This window comes from Lontra canadensis, unplaced genomic scaffold (assembly GCF_010015895.1).
Source record: "Lontra canadensis isolate GAN:19392208 unplaced genomic scaffold, GSC_riverotter_1.0 scaffold214, whole genome shotgun sequence".
Lineage (NCBI taxonomy): Eukaryota > Metazoa > Chordata > Mammalia > Carnivora > Mustelidae > Lontra > Lontra canadensis.
This window is the reverse complement of record NW_022631208.1, coordinates 307,886-321,536: the sequence shown is the minus strand read 5'-3', so window position 1 is coordinate 321,536 and position 13,651 is coordinate 307,886. Positions and strand designations below refer to the sequence as shown.

The 13,651-nt window shown below is 37.5% G+C and overlaps 1 protein-coding gene across 3 annotated transcripts in view; it reads left to right on the top strand.

Moving 5' to 3' along the window:
- The window catches only part of NUBPL (nucleotide binding protein like), a 212,309-nt gene that overhangs the window by 180,206 nt on the left and 18,452 nt on the right, over nt 1–13,651 (top strand). For all 3 annotated transcript variants that reach the window (XM_032848885.1, XM_032848884.1, XM_032848886.1), the window contains one exon: nt 569–654. In XM_032848885.1, the coding sequence (XP_032704776.1) occupies nt 569–654 (86 nt within the window). The remainder of the gene's footprint in view (nt 1–568; nt 655–13,651) is intronic.

Genomic DNA, 13,651 nt, shown 5'->3' with positions numbered 1-13,651 from the left:
GAGGTTCTTTAATACAAACTTTCTGGACTCAGCTCAGGAATCACCTCTCTCTGAAACCTTTCTCTCTCCTTTTTCATCCCATGCATTATCATCTTTGCCTTTCTGACCTGTAGAATGAATTACTTCTCTTTTCCTTTATTTCTCCTTTTTAACTCCAAAGTATCGAAGAGGCATACTTATACTTCTGTTGCATTGCTTAGCACATTGTGTTGTGATCCTTAATTTTTGGATTTTCCAAGTAGATTATTAGCTTCTTGAAAGTAGTGCCTGTCTTGTGCATCTTCTAACTAGCACATTGTCTGGGAAGAAAGTTCTGATGATATATCTGTGATCTTGAATCGTTGGTCAGTCAGTTGTTATTTTAGAAGTGAGGAGTCAGAAATAGGCAAGAGCAAGGTAGACATTTCCTCATCTTTCCCATTCATGTGTCTAAAGTGTATACAAATTACCTAGTTAATGTAGTACTCTTTTAGCATGTAAGCAATATAATTATGGAAGTAATCTTTCCATAAAGAATTAAATGATGGCATCATTTTACTTTCTTTTTGTTTTGTTTTCTCTTGGTTAGGTGCTGTGATTGTCTCTACACCCCAGGACATTGCACTGATGGATGCACGCAAGGGTGCTGAGATGTTTCGAAAAGTCCATGTGCCTGTAAGCATTTACAGCTTCATTGTTATAATACGAAACACTCTAACTGAAGAAGCAAGTCATTGAGAAGTACAGTCCAAATTTTAATTTAGTTCTGTGCAGAAATCTGTAGAAAACCCTACTTCATCTTTATGGTTACTTTAACAACATGCATATAGGTGCAAACATGTATATATATTATATTAATCAAGAAAAATTCTAATTGCATTAAAATATTTTTAGAAGAATTCTGAAACATCTTTCAGGTATGAGTTTTGTGACCAAGTACTACCTCTCCAGATACTTGCAGATATTATTGACAAAAAAACCCCCACATCAGTGTTTAGAAGGAGATACTTGAATAAGGCACTGATAGGAGGACAGGTGAAAACGGTGACTTTTTTCCATCTGTCTCATTCATAACTCATTCATAGCTTACCACCTTCTAAAAAATATCTAAGGATTTTCTATACAGTATGACAAAATAAAAATATAATAGTATTAAGACAAAACACAATTAAAATCAGAATCAGAAGTGAATCTGTAAACAAACTGCAGGCCATTAAGGGACTTAAATACATGCCGGAAGTAATCCATGAATTTTCTAGCAACCATGTAGGGCCTTTATAAAACTGCCCATTTCCATAAGGTTAAACAGAGCACAGCATTTGAGAGGAGAACTGAGACCAGAGACGCACAAATCTCTCCTAGGTTCTCTGAATAAAGTAACCCTTTATATGATGAACACACTCTCATTACCTTTTTTTTAACCATAAATAGAGGTTTCTTCCTCCTAGCGTGCATCAGCAAAAGCAAGTGGACTTACGTCAGAGTATGGTTTAGCACAAGCATTTTTGTACAAAGCCAATGTGATGCCTCCATCTATATGACTATCTAGTGGCCTAGTTTAATTCAGGAATAGATTTTAGAGTTTATAGAGCAGAGTTTTTTATACTTCAGCAATGAATTAGCTTTAGGGAGTCTCATGATTCTTTCTCCTTCCTCCTTTCCCCATCCCCAATGATATGTTCACTTTGAGTTTGTTTTGGTATGGAGAGAATTCATAACTTTCATTGAATTCTTCAATGAAACTGACATGGTATGAGATATAGCGATGCACTAGCATGAATGGACTCTCATAAATGTTTTTCTCTTGGGAGAGCATCTGAGAAGTGTAAAACAGTAGAGTAGTGGAGTTGAGATGATCCTCTTTGACAGATACTTCTTCTCCCTTGTGGGTTAGTGCAGAGCTGTAGGCATTAACACGCCATGGAGCTCTGCACTGGGTCAACATTGTCTTAGGAAAATTGAAGAGCCTGATAAGGATGATCTGAGAGTATTTCCATGATCAGAAAGTGTTTAAGTCCAGTCTTTATATTTGGATAAATGAGTGATAAAACCCCCATTGTATTCTCTGTTGTGAATTTTAGCTTGGAAATTTTTTTAAAGCAATGGTAATCAAATGCACACCATAGAAAAATGTCTCAAACACATAGTTTGAGCAATGTGACTTCCTATTATGCCCTCCAAGATAAACCAGGTACAAGTATTACCTACCCAAATAACTAAATAAGAGTATTTATATTGGATTTTAAAATATAAGTCAGCAAAAAGTTAGAGAGCTATCTGCCAAAAATTATGAGAGCAAGTGATACATAATCCTTTCTAGCAGAAATTATGTAACAGGGCCAGTGGTCTGTTATTGCCACTCCAAGGGTAATAGTAATCCTATCAGCATATCAGTGAATGCTTAATGTCTCATTCTGTAAGATGAGGATAGAGGCATATGTCATTTACTTAAAAGCATTATGAAGTGCTTGGGGAAAAAGTTTTTTAAAAAGCAGAAACCAGGGTCGCCTGGGTGGCTCAGTGGGTTGGGGCTTCTGCCTTGGCTCAGGTCATGGTCTTAGGGTCTTGGGATCGAGCCCTGCATCAGGCTCTCTGTGCAGCGGGGAGCCTGCTTCCTCCTCTCTCTCTGCCTCTCTGCCTACTTGTGATCTCTGTCTGCCAAATAAATAAATAAAATATTAAAAAAAAAAAAAAGGCAGAAACCAGCACTTTTTATTCTCCACTCTGTAAATTATCATTTTGTACACCAAGAGACTATTTCAACCAGTGTTGTCACTTGATGTGACTATGACTATGGGGCAGGTTTTACATGCACTTTACTAGTTGGGGGTCTAATGACCAGAGTTGGCAAATTCAGCACATGTACCTTTAAGTCTTTAGGTTATTTTCACTTATCCACAGCACCTGATACTTATGGCCCTATAAGTAAAAAGAGGCAAACAATCTCATAATTGTTCTAACAGATTTTTCTCTACACTCAAGGATAAAGGGACAAAGGGTGAGACAGAGACTCCTATGGAACATAACAATGGGGAAGGGGGATGGTCACTATATTCATATTAGGCTATTGCTAGGTGGGTGTCACTGAAAATAAAAGTTAAAGATATCAGCAAGGAAATACAGCGAGGAAATATTTCACGTGAAGGATCTTGGGCTGCATAAAGCTCATAGACTAGTGCAGTATTAGGGAATGAAAGAGCTGTTTGTAAACAGAAAGTTAATATTGGGGTTTAAGTTTGCAGAATTGGAATGGTTCTGGGTCATGACAAAGCCCAGGGTGTGGTTGGTTATGGGTACGTGGGGCTGAAATGGAATACAAGTGAAAGTCATCGGAAATGCATGATCCTTCCAAGTTGGCTCTTTAACATTGTCCTGTATCTTTATTATAACCCTCTTTTTTTTCACCCCTCTGTTTCAATTATTTCTAAATAGCAAAAAATTTAAAAGGAGGTAGAATATCTTAATCATCTCTTAAACCTGCAGAACAAGATAGGTGCTCAGTAATCTTTGCAAGTGAATGAGAGAACTTTCCAGCAATGAGCTCTGTAAACAATTGGACAACCATGGTGCATTGTAAAAGGAATCCTGGCTGTGAGTGCGATGTGGATTTGATTATTTCTGAGATCTCTGGCATTTAAGAGCCTTGGAGTCTAAGTAATGGCAAAGCATTTGAAGTTAGAAAGTGTGCCATAAATGCAAAGGAGTAATATTATGCTTTGTTTATACCACTTCATTTTTTTCCTGGTTTTTAGTCTTGCTTTCTGTTTTTTCCCCTTTTGAAGTGCATTAGTTACCATGGAAACAGTGATGTCATTGAAATTCATTGGTATGGACAGTTTAGTAATGTCTACAAGAACATTTTAAAGTTAATTTAAATGGTTTCTTAAAATTCAAGGCTTGGGGTGCCTATGTGGCTCAATTGGTTAAGAATCTGTCTTTAGCACAGGTCATGATCCCAGGGTCCTGGGATCCAGCCCCACAAAGGGCTCCCTTCTCAGCAGGAGTCTGCTTCTCCCTCTGCCCCTCCCCCCACTTGTGTGCTCTCTTTTTCACTCACTCTCTCTCGCAAATAAATACATAAAATCTTGAAAAAAATAACCCTCAAGGCTTGGATAGGTGAAGGAGAAGAAGAGGTAACTGTGAAATTCTTTGTTCTGTGCCTGAAATCGTATCAGCTCTGCCAAATCCTGGATTATCTCAGTTTTTGTAGATAGACTGTTTTTTTTAAATAATAAATTTTTTCAATCTTACACATTTTGAACTGTGGGTACTTCTTGCCTTATGTAATTTTTACCCATTTTTATTGCTTCTTCTACAATGGAGGCCCAGATACCTCAATTTGGAGCTCTTCTACCATTTGAACTTTTAGAGTTACAGGGATTTCACTATCCAGCCCTGACTCCTTGGGCAGTCTCCTTCCCAACTCCTGAAAAATATATTAAAGTATATTTCCTCTCTTATTCCTTCTGTACGTAAGTATCCCTTAGTTAATTTTAATTCAGCAAATAGTTTATTTTACAAATATATATATTTAATCCTTCTATAAGCAAAATATTGTGATAAGGTCCCTTATTGATTAGAAAAAAAAGAAGACGAATGAAGTCTTTTTTTGCCAAGCACCTTATCATCCTGTAGACTAGCTCTATTATGGTGAAGGGGTGCTGAATTCTGAAGAACACAAGACACTTTCTTCTTTGGGCTATTAAAGTAGGGCTTTCATGGAAAAGTCATGATTTTTTTCATGTCCACGTTATTTTGCATATCCTGGTCCCTTTCCTGATAGGCCATTGTTAGCTTGGGAACTCAGATTCACGTTTCAAATCCCTGCTCAGGCATTACTTTCTCTAGGAAGCTTTTATCAAACTCCCAGAAAAGGTTAATCTTTTCTCTGAACTACTTGAACATATATCTGGTTTGCCTCTTATCCCACTACGGTTCACCTGTCAGTCTCCACAGAAGAAGTGAGTTCCTGGAGGGCAAGAAAATATGCCTTAACTATTCTTAAATGCTCAGTTACCTGGTGTATAGCAGGCATATGATAAATACTTATCATATAGACATTTGACCCGGTATATAATGCCAGCCACAATCTGCTATTGTCTTTATCCCCAACTCACAGGCCACTCTGCCTTGCATTCTCTCTGTCATTGAGACTGATCATTTTCCTCTTGTAGATTCCCACAAAGTTTCTTTCTTCGTGGCCTCGAGCATGCTGTTTCTCCACATGAAAGCCCTTTACTCTCATTTTTCACTTGGTAGCTCCTTTTTATCCTTTGCTACTTAGATTAAATCATTCTTTTTCTGGGAGACTGCCCTGTCCCTGTTACCCAGATGAATTCGTTCTAGTGTGTGATCTAGTAACACTCTATTTTCCTTTTTTTAACTGTTTTCATATTTGTCAGTACTTTCACATTTGTAGTGCCATGCTGTAAGCTCTGAGTTAAGGGACCCCTTTCCTCCCTCTGTGCCAAGAACATATAGCTGCTCACTAAATACACACAGAATAAATGAATGGAGTTGGATTTTCATAGTCCTATCAGAGGACTAGAATAGGGACAGAATTTAGTCTGAAAAGAATCAGGAGATCACAAGTTGTGTTCAGGATTGTTCAGTTTGTCTATAGTTGAAGTTGCATGTTTCAGTGTGGCTCTGCTAGGCCCAGGTTTGGTAGAGCTTGAACCACTGAGCTGGGGATTTGAACTTGCTTCTTGAGAATTTTAGAGGAGTCCATAAATAATGTTGGTTGGGAAATAGACTTAATTAGAATAGAGCTTTTTTTTTTGTTAAAGATTTTATTTATTTATTTGAGGGAGAATGAGTGAGAGAGAGCATTAGAGAGGAGAAGGTCAGAGGGAGAAGCAGACTCCACAAGGAGCTGGGAGCCCGATGTGGGACTCGATCCTGGAAGTCCGGGATCATGACCTGAGCCGAAGGCAGTTGCTCAACCAACTGAGCCACCCAGGCGCCTAGAATAGAGCTTTAAAAGTATTTAATTTGGTGGAAATGAATAGAAAGGACAGGAGCCAGGAGAGTGAAAGCATTAAGGAAGTATTTGCAATGGCCAGAGTTACACAGCAGGTTGTGACCTACCAATGAGCCATGAAACCAATACAGTGAGAGATGAAGCCAAAGGTTTTAGAATTCTTATTTTAAGATTATTTATTTGTTTGTTTGTTTATGACAGAGAGAGAGAGAGAGAGAGAGAGAGAACACAACAGCAGAGGAAGAGGGAGAAACAAACTCTCTTCTGAGTAGGGAGTCTGATGTGGGACTTGATCCCAGGACCCCGGGATCAAGGCCTGAGTTGAAGGCAGATGTTTAACTGACTGAGCCACCCAGGCACCCCAAAACCAAAGGTTTTAAACAATATTAGGGTAGATTGCTCTTAGGAAGACAAAGTGTTATTTCATAAAGGTTTGGTCTCAGTTGTACATATATATAAGTATGCATTTATATTGGATCAAGATTTAAAATACTTCTCTTACGGTAAGACAGATTTTTTTAAATTAAATTTTTATTTTTTATTAACATATAATGCATGATACCTCCAGGGGTACAGGTCTGTGGATCGCCAGGTTTACACACTTCGCAGCACTCACCATAGCACATACACTCCCCAATGTCCATAACCCAACCACCCTCTCCCTACCCACCTCCCCCCAGCAACCCTCAGTTTGTTCTGTGAGATTAAGAGTCTCTTATAATTTGTCTCCCTCCCAATCCCATCTTGTTTCATATTTTCCTTCCCTATTCTCCAAACCCCCCATGTTGCCTCTCAAATTCTTCATATCAGGGAGATCATATGATAATTTTCTTTCTCTGATTGACTTATTTTGCTCATCATTATACCCTCTAGTTCCATCCACATCATTGCAAATGGCAAGATTTCATTTCTTTTGATGGCTGCATAGTATTCCATTGTACATATATACCACATCTTCTTTATCCATTCATCTGTTGACGGACATCTAGGTTCTTTGCTTAGGTTGGCTATTATGAACATTGCTGCTATAAACATTCGGGTGCATGTGCCCCTTCAGATCACTGTGTTTGTATCTTTAGGGTAAATACCCAGTACTGCAATTGCTGGGTCGTAAGGTAGCTCTATTTTCAACTTTTTGAGGAACGTCCATGCTGTTTTCCAGAGTGGTTGTACCAGCTTGCATTCCCACCAACAGTGTAGGAGGGTTCCCCTTTCTCCGCATCCTTGCCAGCATCTGTCATTTCCTGACTTGTTAATTTTAGTCATTCTGACTGGTGTGAGGTGGTATCTCGTTGTGGTTTTGATTTGTATTTCCCTGGTGCTGAGTGATGTAGATCGCTTTTTCATGTGTCTGTTGGCCATCTGGATGTCTTCTTTGCAGAAATGTCTGTTCATGTCTTCTGCCCATTTTGTGATTGGATTATTTGTTCTTTGGGTGTTGAGCTTGATAAAGTCTTGATAAATCTTGGTAGATTTTGGATACTAGTCCTTTATCTGATATGTCATTTTCAAATATCTTTTCCCATTCTGTCAGTTGTCTTTTGGTTTTGTTGACTATTTACTTTGCTGTGCAAAAGCTTTTGATCTTGATGAATTCCCAATAGTTCATTTTTGCCCTTGCTTCTCTTGCCTTTGGCAATGTTTCTAGGAAGAAGTTGCTGTGGCCGAGGTTGAAGAGGTTGCTGCCTGTGTTCTCCTCAAGGATTTTGATGGATTCCTTTCTCACATTGAGGTCCTTCATCCATTTTGAGTCTATTTTTGTGTGTGGTGTAAGGAAATGGTCCAGTTTCATTTTTCTGCCTGTGGCTGTCCAATTTTCCCAACACCATTTGTTGAAGAGACTGTCTTTTTTTCCATTGGACATTCTTTCCTGCTTTATCAAAGATTAATTAACCATAGAGTTGAAGGTCTATTTCTGGGCTCTCTATTCTGTTCCATTGATCTATGTGTCTGTTTTTGTGCCAGTACCATACTGTCTTGATGATGACAGCTTTGTAATAAAGCTTGAGGTCTGGAATTGTGATGCCACCAATGTTGGCTTTCTTTTTCAACATTCCTCTGGCTATTCGAGGTCTTTTCTGGTTCTATATAAATTTTAGGATTATTTGTTCCATTTCTTTGAAAAAAAACGGATTGTATTTTGATAGGGATTGCATTAAACGTGTAGATTGCTTTAGGTAGCATAAACATTGTCACAATATTTGTTCTTCCAATCCATGAGCATGAAAAATTTTTCCATTTCTTTGTGTCTTCCTCAGTTTCTTTATGAGTACTTTATAGTTTTCTGAGTATAGATTCTTTGCCTATTTGGTTAGGTTTATTCCTAGGTACCTTATGGTTTTGGGTGCAATTGTAAATGGGATTGACTCCTTAATTTCTCTTTCTTCTGTCTTGTTATTGGTGTATAGAAATGCAACTGATTTCTATGCATTGATTTTATATCTTGACACTCGACTGAATTCCTGTACAAGTTCTAGCAGATTTGGAGTGGAATCTTTTGGGTTTTCCACATAAAGTATCATATCATCTGCAAAGAGTGATAATTTGACTTCTTCTTTGCCAATTTGGATGCCTTTAATTTCTTTTTGTTGTCTGATTGCTGAGGCTAGGACTTCTAGTACTATGTTGAATAGCAATGGTGATAGTGGACATCCCTGCTGTGTTCCTAACTATAGCGGAAAAGCTCTGTTTTTCTCCATTAAGAATGATATTTGCGGTGGGTTTTTCATAGATGGCTTTGATGATATTAAGGTATGTACCCTACACTTTGAAGAGTTTTGATCAAGAAAGGATGCTGTACTTGTTAAATGCTTTTTCAGCATTTATTGAGAGTATCATGTGGTTCTTATTCTTTCTTTTATTAATGTATTGTATCACATTCATTGATTTTTGGATGTTTTGGGAGATTTTTGATGACTGCTTCAATCTCCTTGCTGGTTATGAGTCTGTTCAGATTTTCTATTTCTTCCTGCTTCAGTTTTGGTAGTTTATGTGTCTCTAGGAAAGCATCCATTTCTTCCAGATTGTCAAATTTGCTGGCATATAGTTGCTCATAATATGTTCTTATAATTGTTTGTATTTCTTTGGTGTTGGTTGTGATCTCTCCTCTCTCATTCATGATTTTATTTATTTGGGTCCTTCCTATTTTCTTTTTGATCAGTCTGGCCAGGGGTTTATCAGTCTTATTAATTCTTTCAAAGAATCAGCTCCTAGTTTCGTTGATGTGTTCTATTGTTTTTTTGGTTTCTATTTCATTTTTTTCTGCTCTGATCTTTATTATTTCTCTTTTCCTGCTGGGTTTAGGTTTTCTTTGCTGTTCTTTCTCCAGCTCCTTTAGGTGTAGGGTTAGGTTGTGTCCTTGAGACCTTTCTTGTTTCTTGAGAAAGGCTTGTATTGCTGTATACTTTCCTCTCAGGACTGCCTTTGCTGTGTCCCACAGATTTTGAACAGTTGTGCTTTCATCATCTTTTGTTTCCATGAATTTTTTCAATTCTTCTTTAATATCCTGGTTGACCCATTCATTCTTTAGTAGGATGCTCTTTATCCTCCATGTATTTGTGGTCTTCCCAAATTTCCTCTTGTGATTGAGTTCTAGCTTCAGAGCATTGTGGTCTGAAAGTATTCAGGGAATGATCCCAATCTTTTGGTATCAGTTGAGACCTGATTTGTGATGCAGGATGTGATCTATTCTGGAGAATGTTCCATGTGCACTAGAGAAGAATGTGTATTCTGTTGCTTTGGGATGAAATGTTCTGAATATATCTGTTATGTCCATCTGGTCCAGTGTGTCATTTAAAGCCTTTTTTCCTTGTTGACCTTTTGCTTGAATGATCTGTCCATTTCAGTGAGGGGATGTTGAAGTCCCCTATTATTGTGTTATTGTCAATGTGTTTCTTTAATTTTGTTATTAATTGGTTTATATAGTTGGCTGCTCCCACGTTAGGGGCATAGATATTTAAAATTGTTAGATCTTCTTGTTGGACAGACCCTTTGAGTGTAATATAGTGTCCTATCTCATCTCTTATTATCGTCTTTGGCTTAAAATCTAATTGATCTGATATGAGAATTGCCACCTCAGCTTTCTTTTAATGTCCATTAGCATAGTAAATTGTTTTCCACCTCCTCACTTTAAATCTGGAGGTGTCTTTGGGTCTAAAATGAGTTTCTTGTAGATAGCATATTGATTGGTTTTGTTTTTTTATACATTCTGATACCCTCTGTCTTTTGATTGGGGCATTTAGTCCATTTATATTCAGGGTAACTATTGAGAGATATGAATTTAGTGCCATTGTATTGCCTGTAAGGTGACTGTTACTGTATATTGTCTCTGTTCCTTTCTAGTCTACTACTTTTGGCTCTCTCTTTGCTTGGAGGACCCCTTTCAGTATTTCCTGTAGAGCTGGTTTGGTGTTTGCAACTTCTTTCAGTTTTTGTTTGTCCTGGAAGCTTTTTGTGTCTCCTTCTGTTTTCAGTGATAGCCTAGCTGGATATAGTATTCTTGGCTGCATATTTTTCTCATTTAGTGCTCTGAATATATCATGCCAGTTCTTTCTGGACTGCCAGGTCTCTGTGGATAAATCTGCTGCCAATCTAATATTTTTACCATTGTATGTTACAGACTTCTTGTCCCAAGCTGCTTTCAGGATTTTCTCTTTGTCACTGAGACTTGTAAGTTTTACTATTAGATGACGGGGTGTGGACCTATTCTTACTGATTTTGAGGGGTTTCTCTGCACCTCCTGGATTTTGATGCTTGTTCCCTTTGCCATATTAGGGAAATTCTCTACAATAATTCACTCCAATATACCTTCTGCCCCCCTCTCTCCTTCTTCTTCTTCTTCTGGAATCCCAATTATTCTAATATTGTTTCGTCTTATGATATCACTTATCTCTCGAATTCTCCCCTCGTGGTCCAGTAGCTGTTTGTCTCTCTTTTGCTCAGCTTCTTTATTCTCCATAATTTTGTCTTCTATTTCACTAATTCTCTCTTCTGTGTCATTTATCCTAGCAGTAAGAGCCTCCATTTTTGATTGCACCTCATTAATAGCTTTTTTTTATTTCAACTTGGTTAGATTTTAGTTACTTTATTTCTCCAGAAAGGGCTTTTATTTCTCCAGACAGGGTTTCTCTAATATCTTCCATGCCTTTTTCGAGCCCAGCTAGCACCTTGAGAATTGTCATTCTGAACTCTCAATCTGACATATTACCAATGTCCTTATTGATTAGGTCCCTAGCCTTCAGTACTGCCTCTTATTCTCTTTTTTTGTGGTGAATTTTTCCACCTTGTCATTTTATCTAGATAAGAATATATGAACAAGAAAATAAAATACTAAAAGAGTGGCAAAGACTCCAGAAAAATGTGTGTTAACCAAATCAGAAGCGACCCCAGATGCTGGGGAGAAGAAAGCTGGTAAAAAGTTCAAAACGGTGGATTAAGCCTCTTCCTTCAGCTCGGGTCATGATCTCAGGGTCCTGGGATCGAGTCCCGTATCGGGCTCTCTGCTGTAAAGATCCTGTAAAGATGAAAATTTTTTTAAAAATTCTAAAAAAGGAATTGATAAGATAAGTTGGTTGGGAAAAGAAAGACAAAGAAAGTGGAGAGAATTTCTTCAAGCTGGAGACTAGAACAAAGCCCTGTGCTAGATTTAGGGTATATTTTGATCTATTAGAAAAAGTTGTATTCCAAAATTTTTCAGAAGAAAACACCCTATATGTATACAAAAAATAAAGTTAGATACAATGAAGGATAAAATATGACTATAATAATGAAGGTTCAAAAAAAATTTTTAAGAGGGGTATTGTCAAGATAAGCTAGTTAAAAAACGTTAAAATAGGAAAGAGTAAAAGTTAAAAAAATTAGAATATGAAAAAAAATTTTTTAATTTAATTAACTTTGCAAGACTAAAGAATCATGGGGAGAAAGCCATGAATTCCATGCTTTGCTTTCCCCTCCTCTGGAATTCTGCTATTCTCCTTGATCAGTGAGCTTGGTCTTGGCTGGATGTTCTTGCTGATCTTCTGGGAGAGGGGCCTGTTGCAGTGATCCTCAAATGCCTTTGCCTTGAGGCAGAATTGCACCGTCCTTGCCAGGGGCCAGTCTAAGTAATCTGCTGGCCAGATCCTTTGTTACCTGAACACTTTTCATAGAGCTCTTTCAGAAGGTGGTCAATTTTCTATTTCTAGAATTGCTGCTCTTCTTGTCTTCGATCTCCTATGGCTCCAAGAGGCCCTGCCAGATACACACTCCCACACGCATGCTATGGTGTTACCTGGACTCTGCTACGGATATGACCTCTTTAAAGCTTAGAGAAGGATGATTTATATGTTTTCAAACAGATCGATGACCTTTTCACCTCAGTCTCATATTTGATCAATACAGGGATGCCTGCCCACTCTTGGTATCTGCTCAGGTTCTGATCTCAAAGGTCCTGAGACTGAGCTCCCTCCGTACTTAGCAGGGAGGCTGCTTGGGCTCCTCTCCCTCTGCCTACAGTTTTAATAATTTGGAAAGACACTGATGTAGGTGATAGGGAGGAAGAGTCTGATCTAGAATAACAGCATTGAAGATGGAAAGGGGAATAAATGTAGTTGGCATTTTGAAGGAAGAATTGACAGCTTGGCAATTGATTACATAGGGTGGGGTGGTTAGAAAAAGAAATGGCAGAAATCTAAGAGATTTTGAGAGTTAGGCTGCCATTAATAAGTCTACCAGGAGCTAGTTTTTTGCTCAGGATGACGGTGAGGTAGAGATAAGAGGCTAGATTCTCAGTCACAAATCCCTGTTCTTATTCTCTATGAGGGTTGTGATTTAAAACTGTTTGGCAAGGAAGAGACTAGTAGAGAAAATGATTTGGTGTTAGCCTTTTTAGTACTATTCAGATCACATGATGTATGTGACCATCCTTTCTCCTCACAAAAACAGATTTATTAATCTGTATATTTGTAGCCTCTTTTACACAGATTGATTTTTTTCTTAGCACTGAGAGAGCTATATTCTTTAATATATATATAACCTCTTTTATGGTTGCAAATTAAATTGCTTTAGAAATTTTATAATTATTTTTTAAGCAATAGGGTGCTACTTACAGAGACATTTTTACATAGTGGTAAAGAGAATGAGCTCAGGAGTCTGAATGCTATAGTTCGAATCCTAGCTCTCTCACTTTGTAGCTGTAGGACCTACTCAAGTTATTTAATTCATAATGCGGGAATTATATGACTGTTCCCATAGAAGTTTGAGGGGAGAAATAAATGAGATAATGCCCACAAAGGGCTTAGCACAGTGTTTGGCACAGGCTGACCAACCAATGTCAATGTAACTAATGTTGTTTATTATAATTACTTTTAGAATGTTATCATGAAACAGATAAATTTGTAATTCCTAGATATTTATGCATTTGGCCTACATATTTTGACTAGTCCCTTTTTGCTAATGAGAATTTTAATAAGAAATTGTTAAAAATTTAGATGAATAGTGTCTTTGAGATTTCCTTATTCCTTGAGTACTTCACTTGAGCCTAAACCATTCTCTTCATACAGATTAAATTGCTAAAGTTATATAGAGTCTAAAATTATTTAACATTTGCATTATTTAAAAAAATTTTAAAATAAAATTTACATTATTTAATACAGTTCATTACTGTCACAAATAAACCATAAAATATATAATGATGCAAATACAATAGTAGTT